This window comes from Ictalurus furcatus, chromosome 20 (assembly GCF_023375685.1).
Source record: "Ictalurus furcatus strain D&B chromosome 20, Billie_1.0, whole genome shotgun sequence".
Lineage (NCBI taxonomy): Eukaryota > Metazoa > Chordata > Actinopteri > Siluriformes > Ictaluridae > Ictalurus > Ictalurus furcatus.
In genome coordinates, this window is record NC_071274.1 from 1,756,426 (window position 1) to 1,767,328 (window position 10,903).

The window sequence follows — 10,903 nt, forward strand, 5'->3', positions numbered from 1 at the left end:
GATGCTTGTCCTCACAGCTTTATCTTAAGATTTATTATTTTATTTCTAGAAATAAATGTATAATGTTTCAAGCTTGAAAGTAATAACACAATGTCTGGAAATAGGTTTAATAATCAGATATTTGGTTTATTGTAGTTTTATAATAAGAAAAAAAACTGACTATATTCAAGATTTTTTTTTTTCACTTAAGATTTATTTATTTATTTTTGCCATGTGGTGCTTTTTTTAATGTCAGGTTATCAGGTTGCATATATATATATATATATATATAATATATTTAATATATTTAATTACAAAAAGAATATATATATATATATATATATATACCTTTTTAATTAAATATTCTTTTTATTTGTGGTTCCATTCGCCGTCTGCACATATAGAACCTTCATTTTCCGTTCTCATAATTAGCAGAACATTCAAACAGAGACACAAACAAGGCACACACTCATCTGTCATCATTAAATGAAAGACAGGAAAAACTTCACCCCAGGCTCCTGTGCCACGTTTCAAAGGGGTTGTAGTAGTTTTTTTGTTTTCCAGTAACTCAGACACACACACACACACACACACACACACACACACACACACACACACACACAAAAACAAGCCTCCTATGAAGTCACCTTCTTCTCTGGCAGCTTTTTTTTATTTGGACTTTTATAAAATGTAAAGTCTGCTCGCTGGAATTACACGTTTGTGTTCACAGAAGTAAGAAACACGTTATAAATAAAACCTGGCAAGGCGAACGGCATTCAGAGAGTTACAAAGATTACTTTTAAAAATAAATAAATAAGTAAATAAACAGAAAACCAAGCCCCAGTAAGACGTTCTGATGGATTTTCATTTCATTTTTCAACTGCTGGGGTTTTTTTTGGTTGTTGGGGTTTTGTTTTTTTTCCCACTTAAAGGCCGAAGATTAACACAAGGCTTTGGCTCCGTTTCAATTCAATCCACAGCAAGTTTTTGTCATCAGCGTTGTTGCAAAATGTTTGAGAACCCATGTTCGAAAGAACCTTCTGCGCCATCTTCATTTTAAGGAAGTACACAAAGCTCTCAATGAATCTGAGGGTGCCATTAATTTTAACACATGGCCGCTATTCTATGCGTCTAGCTTAGCATCTTCATCTTTGGATTAACAATTGGCTGGAATTAAGTACGCTCACTGGTTCGGTCAAATTCAGACGCGTTCCCTGGATACCGTGCTGTGAAAAAGTATTTGCCCCTATCACGTGTTTGTGACGCTAAACGTACGGCTTCGGATCCTCCTACAAAATGTAATGTGACCTAAGACGAGGAGATCACACAGAGGAAACGCACAACACTCATCACTTCATTTATTGAAGGACAAAAGGTTCTGCAACATCTATATTTACCAATGTGAAAAAATTGCGCCCCCCCCCCCCCCCCCCCCCCCCCCGGGCCCCAAAATTAATAACTGGTTGTTGCCACCTTTGACTGGAGATCGGTCTTTCACGTTGCTTCAGAGGATTTTTGGGCGACTCTCATTGGCAGGATTGTAGTAATTCAGCCGTATTAGAATGGAAAAGCATCCTCACGCCATCACACTACCACCACCACCACGTTTCACTTTTGGTAAGTTGTTCTTAGTGTGAAAGATGTGTAAGAGTTGAATAACGCCAAATGGAAGAGGATCCACGTCTTCCAAAATGTTACGTGTTCGACTCATCTGAACATTATACCTAAAAAAAAAAAAAAAAAAAAAAAATTTAAAATAAAAGGCTTGGGGTCATCTAGTGTTTTTTTTGTTGTTGTTGTTGTTTGGGTTTTTTTTTTTTTTTTTTTTTTTTTTTTGCAAGTGTGAGTTGAGCCTTTATGTTCCTCTTGGTTAGCAGCGCTTGTTTCTGTTTATGACCCAGGAAACTTGCCATTAATGCTGATTCAGTCATGATGAAACAAATTAAAAAACTCTAAGATCTTTGGTTCAGGTGTGTTTTCAAGTGAAGTTTAGTTTAGTTTAGTTTTTTTCTTTCCCTCGACCGAGCTTTCAGTACATGTGCATATTCATCCAGATGTCAGTCGATATGGAGATGGCCGAGGGTCACAGCCTCAGCGGCTCTGAGAGGCGTAGCTTTTTAACATGCGCCTCGTCTCTGCTTTAACCTTCATTATCTTGCGAGACGAGGTGAAAGAATCGGCCGGACGCCGATCGAGAGACCGGGCCTGAATAAATTGGCACCAGCAAAAAAAAAAAAAAAAAAAAAAAAAAGAGAGAGAGAGATTTAATTTCCTAGAAAAGTCAAAAAGCACTTTATTATTTCAATATTCATCCATATAAATTAGCGCATTTAACGCTAGAAGTGCTGATGTTTTTAGACCGACAATCGCTTCGTGCGTGTACATGATGTAGATCCAGGAGCTCACTGATACTATTGCTTTTTCCTTATTATTTCGTCATCACGGTTGCTTCAGAAAGCCGGGGAAGAAACATGACGACGTAGGAGACGTTACCATGAGCAACCAAGGCAGAAATTCTTGAAATTGCACTGAAATTTCAAACATTCCCAGAGTTTAGGAAACGTCAACGAGAACATTTCGATTCTAGGTACAAGGTTACATCGTATTGGTTCGGAAGATTTTCACTCCCCTTTGAATTGAAATGGCCTTCATTATATGTCACGAATCTACACCGATTATCCCGTAATATGGCCTAGTGGTTCACCTCGCACCTGCAGGGGGTTTCCTCCGGGTACTCCGGTTTCCTCCCCCAGTCCAAAGACATGCATGGTAGTCTGATTGGCATTTCCCATGTATGAATGTGTGTGTGATTGTGCCCTGCGATGGATTAGCACCCTGTCCAGGGTGTACCCCGCCTTGTACCCCATGCTCCCTGCGAGAGTCTCCAGGTTTCCCCGCGACCCTGAGGGATAAGCGGTATAGAAGATGGATGGATGGATGGATGGACGGAAAAGTAATAATCGCATAAGCATTCCCTCCTTCCCCTTTGGTGTGAAACCTACAAATTAGTTGATTAGAATCAACCTGTGTGCGATTAAAGTGTCACGTGATCTCAGTCTACAGTGGATCCACTTGTTTCTGGAAGAGAGTTTTTAAGAGAACACGCACAGCATCATGAAGACCAAAGTCCTATCAAAACAAGTCAAAGTTCTGGGAAACTGACGTTTTCTCCCGAACGTATAAGTAGGCGAATTGGGACGCGCACGAAGACTAGACGTCGAGTGTATTATGTCCCCCCCCCCCCCCGCCCCCCTTCCCTTAAGTCATCAGAGCACCAGACACGTCGTCAGTTCTCGCAGGAATAACCAAAATACCTGAGGACACTAGGCAACAACTTCGCACCGGAATCGTCATACGCTTCGGAAATATTTCGATAGAAACATATTTAACGTGTTTCCGGGCGGAGTTTTCCCTTCAGTATGCTAACTGCTGATAAGTGCAAACGTGTTCTGTATTAAATGTTACTGTGCAGATCGAAATTTAGTCTGGAAAGGTGTGGGTCGTGGGCACGCTGACCAGCCCAGGAGGTCTTATCTCAACCACGCCGCTCTGTCCATCCTTTCTTCTTTTTTGAGCTTCGTTTTGAAACATAACAGACGCTGATGAAGTGATCTGCTTAACGTGTCACCTCTGGTGTGTGTGCTGGCCATCAGCCTCGGTGCCCAGGGCTCATGCTTCAGTGTGACAGAAGTCTTTATCCACACACACACACACACACACACACACACTCGCTCGTACAGACCCAAGGGGCTCAGCTATGAGAGGAGGTTTCCATGCCAACGGCTGTGAGTCTAGCAGAACCAAGTGACAGATTGACACAAACAGGAATCATAACCAAATCCATTACATCGACCTCCTTGGAATGCACGTGCGTCACCGAGAAACGTTGATCTTTCACGTTTTTTTTTCGCCTACCACGAATGAAAGATGCGTTACTTCTTTAATAATCTTCTCACGCAGCTCTGACTGCATCCTGCATTACAATTCCTCCCGGATCAGACGTGTCGCCACGTTTCGGTTTCCAGCCTGAAGTTGTTTCCCCCAGTTAGGGAAAGTTTGGTGCACACAAGCAGGCGTGACGGGATTGATTCGGATCGCCGCTCGGGTCTTGATGTGCCAGAGTCTTGGCTTCACGGTGACTGCAGTTAGTTTAACTCGCCCGTGGAAGAGGTCTGGACGAGCCTCGGCGTGAGAATTACTTCCGGTTTGTTTCGGTCACGCCGACCGCCTGTCACTCTCGAAGCTCTCGCTCGAGCATGAGAAATGCAGATTTGTTGCCGAGCAACCGCAGCATGCCGGCATCGGCACCGCTTCACATCCTGGCTGGAAGTGCTTTAGAGAAATGCTTTATGCAGCACTTACAAGATGAAGTTATGTAAGGAATTAAATACAACACGCATGGCTGATTTATTTTTCTATAACGCCACATCCGACAGCAATTAACATTTTTATTCATTCAATCACGTTGTACTTTTTATCCATTTATAGCTACATTTAAGGATATGTAAAGGATTCACCAGCCTCTCTTTTTTTTCTCTCTTAAAAAGACAAAAATTGCAATTCCTGAAGACTTCGACTTTTCGAGCGTTGGTCAGAAGGTGTTGATTAATTATATCAGTGCCCTCGTTATTGTAATAATAATAAGAAGAAGAAGAAGAGGAATAGTGACGTTTTAGTGACGTTTTCTGTTATTTATTATTCACGGAAGGAGTCTCCAGTTTCAGCGCTTTGTAGCAGTCTGGAAGTTTACATCATGGAAAACAGGAAAAAAAAAGAGAAAGATTATTGAAGGAACGACTGCTTATAGCTGCTGTAACGTAAGAGAGGGTAGGAATTAACTTGTCTCGCGAACATTACATAAAACACAAACATTAACTGTAAGAGAAAAAAATGTAGGATGTGTGAGGATTCTTTAATTAATAATAATAATAATAATAATAAAAAATTCTAATCATTGGTAAATTGCTGTGGTATAAGAGGAATAAAACCTCCAGGGTCGGGGGTTCGATTCCCACCGTGGCCCTGCGTGTGCGGAGTTTGCATGTTCTCCCCGTGCTGCGGGGGTTTCCTCCGGGTACTCCGGTTTCCTCCTCCAGTCCAAAGACATGCATGGTAGGCTGATTGGCGTGTCTAAAGTGTCCGTAGTGTATGAATGGGTGTGTGAGTGTGTGTGTGATTGTGCCCTGCGATGGATTGGCACCCTGTCCAGGGTGTACCCCGCCTTGTACCCGATGCTCCCTGGGATAGACTCCAGGTTCCCCGTGACCTTGAAAAGGATAAAGCGGTATAGAAGATGGATGGATGGATAAGAGGAATAAAACCCTTTTTGTTCCTTGCTGGTTTACGAAAATAATCTACGATTCCCCTATAACAGCACGTCTCGTCGAGCTTCGTTCCGCATATGATATTTTGCCTTATTGATTAACATACACTATGATTCCTGCGTCTGTGTTCCTGCACGCACCGACTTAACGAAACGCTCAGGGGTCGGGTTCAGGCCTGAGGTACGAGGATACGGGCTGCGGGTTCGGTTACAGAGTGATGGCTGCTCTGTGTGATCGCCGCTGTCATAAACAATCAATCTGTGAATGGTTGCTGCGAGAGAGCGCTGGCTCTGGGGATCCGGCTGCAGTCCTCTGAAGAACACTCGAGTCAGATCGATGAGAGAACACAGCCGTGATTATATCGTGGCTGTACGGGGAGGCCGGGCTCTGCCGAGCACCATCAGTGCTGTTTTATTTTTAAAAAAATAAAATTAAATTGAAAACCCACTAAAGTCTCAACAGATACGAGTCGAACACTTTAAACCTGCGTAAGCGATGGCCAGTTGTGCATTTTTGTTAGGAAACAAATCAGGATAATAAATGTGTTTTTGGTGGACGTTAATTAGCTGGGAAATTAAAGCAGGGCGGGATTTTGCGCATCTCTGTAATTATTGCCCGTTACGTGTTCGATAAAAGAGCATTATCTTAATCATTTCGGAAGTTCATCTAACACATTTCGAAATAATTGGCATTGTGCGGAGGCGTCCGTGCTCGTTCGAATCTAATTTAAATCTCGATGAGCGCAGAAAGCCTGAAACCTGTAATCTTCCAGCTCGGATACGGAAGCCCGCGTGTGGGACACGGTGTGAGAAGATAGGACGGAGTGCTGAGGTCGTGGTGATGGCTGTGCGAGAGTGTGTGTGTGTGTGTGTGTGTGAGAGAGTATACGAGTGGCAGTGGGGTCCGTAAAGCTCAACCCACGACTCATGACACGCTGCCAAGTCCTTACACGCTAGATGATGACAGATGGTGTCATCTCCGAAGCTTGACCAGGTGGCTCCGGGTGAGATGACGGCTCGAGGCAGAGCGCTGTGCTGATTGTTTACTGTACATCAAGCTCCTTATTTTCTCTCGCACTGAAATATTTCACATGCAGACTCTCTGTGGATGTCCAGTTCAATCAATCACAAGTCATCAGCACGTGTCATTTTCTTCATAGCCCCGTCTGAGAACTCGCTGACCGCTCAATTTGATTATCTCAGCTGTGCTCATAGATGGCTGTTTGAGGAACCATTAACGGAAAACCTAAATGACTTGCGTACATCCAAACATTTTCTGTACCGCTTATCCTACGCAGGGTCACGGGGAGCCTGGAGCCTGGCCCGTGGAGGTCTGGGCACAAGGCGGAGGACATCCTGGACAGGGTGCCAACACATTCATTCGCTACGGACGATTTGGAAATGCCAATCAGCCTACAACGCATGTCTTTGGACTGGAGGAGGAAACCCCTGAAGCACGAGGAGAACATGCGAACTCCGTGCACACAGGGATGTTGTGAAGTGGTGTGGTGTATTGTGATGTGGTGTGGTGTGGTGTGTTGTGATGTGTTGTGGTGTGGTGCATTGTAATGCATTGTGTTGTGTGGTGTATTGTGACGTGGTGAGGTGTGGTGTGGTGTGTTGTGTTGTGGTGTGGTCCATTGTGTTGTGTTGTGGTGTGATGCGTTGTAACGCATTGTGTTATTGATGTGTTGTGGTATGTTGTATTGTGGTGTGGTATATTGTGTTGTGTGTTGTGTTGTGTTGTGGTGCATTGTGTTGTGGTGTTGTGTGGTGTGTTGTGTTGTGGTGCGTTGTAATGCATTGTGTTATGGTGTGTTGTGTTGTGGAGTGTTGTGTTGTGGTGCGTTGTAATGCATTGTGTTGTGTGGTGTGTTGTGTTGTGGTGCGTTGTAATGCATTGTGTTGTGGTGTGTTGTGGTGCGTTGTAATGCATTGTGTTGTGGTGTGTTGTAATGCATTGTGTTGTGGTGTGTTGTAATGCATTGTGTTGTGGTGTGTTGTAATGCATTGTGTTGTGGTGTGTTGTGTGGTGGTGTGTTGTAATGCGTTGTGGTGTGTTGTGTTGTGTGGTGTGTTGTGGTGCGTTGTAATGCATTGTGTTGTGGTGTTATGTGGTGTGTTGTGTTGTGGTGCGTTGTAATGCATTGTCTTGTGGTGTGTTGTGTTGTGGTGCGTTGTAATGCATTGTGTTGTGGTGTGTGGTGTGTTGTGGTGCTTTGTAATGCATTGTGTTGTGGTGTTATGTGGTGTGTTGTGTTGTGGTGCGTTGTAATGCATTGTGTTGTGGTGTGGTGCATTGTGTTGTCGTGCATTGTAGTGCATTGTGTTGTGGTGTGATGTGGTGCGGTGTGCTGTGTCAGTGCGGTGTGTTGTGTCGTGGTGTGTTGTGTTGTGGTGCGTTGTAATGCATTGTGTTGTGGTGTGATGTGGTGTGGTGTGCTGTGTCGGTGTGTTGTGTCGTGGTGTGTTGTGTTGTGGTCTGATGTTGTGCGTTGTGTTGTGTTGTGTTGTTTTGTGTTGTGATGTGGTGTGATTGAACAGTAAATATAATAATGACAAATTAGCCCCAGCAATAGCAGAAGCGCAGCGCTCCTTTGTGTGAAGCTTTGTGGACCCTCCATGGTTCTGCTCTCACTTTCACACCTGGGCATAAACCCTGACAACCCTTTAATGAAAATTTGCATAAATGCAGAATGTTCGGTCGTGAGTAGTTTCGGAACAGGTATGCAGAGGATCATTTGAAAGACTCTAGCAGGAAGCATGCATGCAGCTCTGTCCAGATGCACAATGGAAATTGCATCATGCATGCTGCAGAAGCATGCACAGAATGTGGGGAAGCCGTGAAGCTGCGCGTGCACGGCGATGATGTGCAAAGAGATGATGTCATGGTTTTAAGCGGATGGGAGGAGGAGGAAGAGGAGAAAAAGGAGGAGGTGGAGGTGGATGGATGGAGGGAGGGAGGGAGGGAGGGAGGGAGGAAGAGGCGAGCGTAAGGTTTCGCAGGCGCTCCCGAAAAAAAGGAAGCGGCGCTTTGTGATGCGCAGGCGGCGCCGTGTAGCTGGCGGAAGAGGAGCTCTCGCAGCCCAGCCCCAGCGTCTCTCCGCCCAGGGGAAAGACAGGAGGCAGACAGGAGGGACGTGGGGGGAAGGAATTAAAAAAAAACCACACACACACAGAGGGAAGGAAGAGAAAAGAAAAAGGAGGGGAAACACGGGAACGGCGTTGACGAAGCGGCTGCCATGGCGGCCAAATCGGACGGCGTGCTGAAGATGAAGAAGAGCGATGTGGCGTTCACGCCCCTGCAGAACTCGGACCACTCGGGCTCGGTGCCGGGACTCGCGGCGGGATCGAGACCGGGCTCGGGCAGCGGCGAGGCGGATTTTACGCGCGGCGAGGCGCGCTGCTGCGGTCCCGAGGACTCGACGTGCCTGCGGCTCGGCGGCGAGAGGCGGAAGTGCGACGCCTGGGACGGTCTGTGGCTGGTGGCCGCGGCCACCGTGTACTTCGCCGACGTCGCCACGGACGTGTGGCTCGCCGTCGACTACTACCTGCGCAACGACTACTGGTGGTTCGGCCTGACGCTCTTCTTCGTAGCGCTCGGCTCCATCTCCGTGCAGTTCTTCAGCTTCCGGTGGTTCGTGCACGACTTCAGCACCTCGGAGAGCGACGCCGCGGCCACCGACAGCAGCAGCAGCAGCACCAGGACTAACGAGAAGCGCTCGGCGCCGTGCGCCTTCTGCCTCTGGTTCCTACAGACCGTCATTCACATCCTGCAGCTCGGCCAGATATGGAGGTGAGCCTTCGACTTCGCCTTCATTCAGTCACAGGAGCGCGTGGCTTTGGGACTCCCCGTGCACTGGGGAACCCTTGTGCATCCATCATAACCACATCGATTGTATGGGATCCACTAGCACCTGAGTTTCTTTTCTTTTTTTCTTTTCTTTTTTTTTAGTACTCCATCATACTCCAGTGCTGTTCATAGGCTACTAAAATATCCTCTGCACTCCAGAACCTCACATTTACACCATGGAGGCCTCTGGGAGAAGTCTTTTGGGTGTGTATTTTTTCTCTAGCAAGCTGTGCTGGGTGAATTAGAAATAGCCTCACAAACAATACACACTATGCACTCCTTGTGTCCTTGCATTAACAAGCAGGTAGTGTGTGTGTGTGTGTGTGTGTGTGTGTGTGTGTGTGTGTGTTCACTAGCATTTCTCCACCTTTAATTTTATCCCAGTCTCTAAACACACCATGCACTGGAGCTCGTTCAGCGTCTCTGCGAAGTCTTTTGGGTGTGTTACAGCTTTTTTTCTCTAGCAGGCTGTGTTGTGCAAATAAACGAAACAGCCTCACAAACAAACAGTACACACTGTGCATTTCTTATAGGACTGGTCGTTTGTGTTTTTTACACATTTTATTGGCTAGCCAGTGCATTTCTGAACCGTTCGTGTTGTTGTGGTATTAAGGAGCAGCTCTGGAGCGTGTTACCGTTCCCTTTAGCAGGCTGTGCATGCTTCTGTAGGAGACGAAGAAATATCCTGACAACAAGCGGGTCATCTTTAGTGACCTTTAGTTACTAGCCCATGCATTCCTCCGTCCTTTTGTTCCCACCTGTTGTTGTTGTGTGCGTTGTGTGTTTAACCGTCCCAGTATCTCGGGTCACCATGCTGGTACATCGTGCCTGGGTGTTTGGGGTGCGTTATACGTTTTGCTTTCGTGTGTTGCGCCGTGCTCATTCTTATGCTAAGCAGGTATGGTGCAAACCACTAAAGAAGTCGCCTACCTTCAACTCTGTACTCTCTAAGCTGTTCTTAACATGCTAATATTCCAAGACGGTGGTGTGTACATAGCTAGTTTTATCTACTGGAGCTTGTTGACTGTGGAGGCACAGTTACGCCATACGTGAAGATTTGTTTGGGAAGTGGAAGGTTTGGCTTTGCAGTTGTGTATGTGCTAATATTTATGCTAGACATGCAAACGGAAGAAAGATTTAGCTGGATGAGAACTTTGTTTGGGGTTTTTTTTCTTCCTGAAACTGTATAAACTGTTGTCTTGTGCATGGATATATAAGCTAATAGTCAAACTGTGCAACATCTGTCCTCATGACTAGTGACGATCCACTTCATTTGTCCATAAATGAAAGTCTAGAGTCATATTTACACCATGCATGGAGGGTTTAAGTTAATACTTATGCTAAGCAGGGTAATATCGTGCAACTTGATATACCATATTCGTATTCAAACTGTTATGAGCTGGAATCTCATTTACACCATGTGTCGAGTTGGTTTTTTTTTTCGGGTATTGAGACATTTATATGAGAATGTTTTATACACACACTCGCTGGCTTCAATGACTTTAATAAGAACACCTGTACACCTGCTCCTTCGTGTACAGTGTGTGTATGTGGGGGGGGGGGGGGTCGTAATCATCTCGGTGACGTTGACCGTGGCATGGTTGTTTGCCCCAGAGTGATGCTGATCTCGTTGAATTTTCTCACGCAACGGTCTCAGAATGGTGTGAAAAAGACAAAACGTTCAGCGGTCCTGTAAGGGAAACGGCTTGTTTGATGAGAGAGGTCGGAGGAGAACGGTCAGACGTGGT

At 45.6% G+C, this 10,903-nt stretch overlaps 1 protein-coding gene across 1 annotated transcript; it reads left to right on the forward strand.

Annotated features, from left to right (window-relative positions):
* The first annotated feature begins 6,920 nt into the window (after positions 1-6,920).
* Positions 6,921-10,694, forward strand: xkr4 (XK related 4). The gene has a single exon (XM_053651484.1). The coding sequence runs from the start codon at positions 8,545-8,547 to the stop codon at positions 9,100-9,102; it is 558 nt and encodes a 185-aa protein (XP_053507459.1). The 5' UTR covers positions 6,921-8,544; the 3' UTR covers positions 9,103-10,694.
* The last annotated feature ends 209 nt before the right edge of the window (positions 10,695-10,903 follow it).

What these genes read in the sequence shown, in the direction of transcription:
- xkr4 (XM_053651484.1), top strand. Translation starts at nt 8,545, where the DNA reads ATGGCGGCCAAATCGGACGGCGTGCTGAAGATGAAGAAGAGCGATGTG.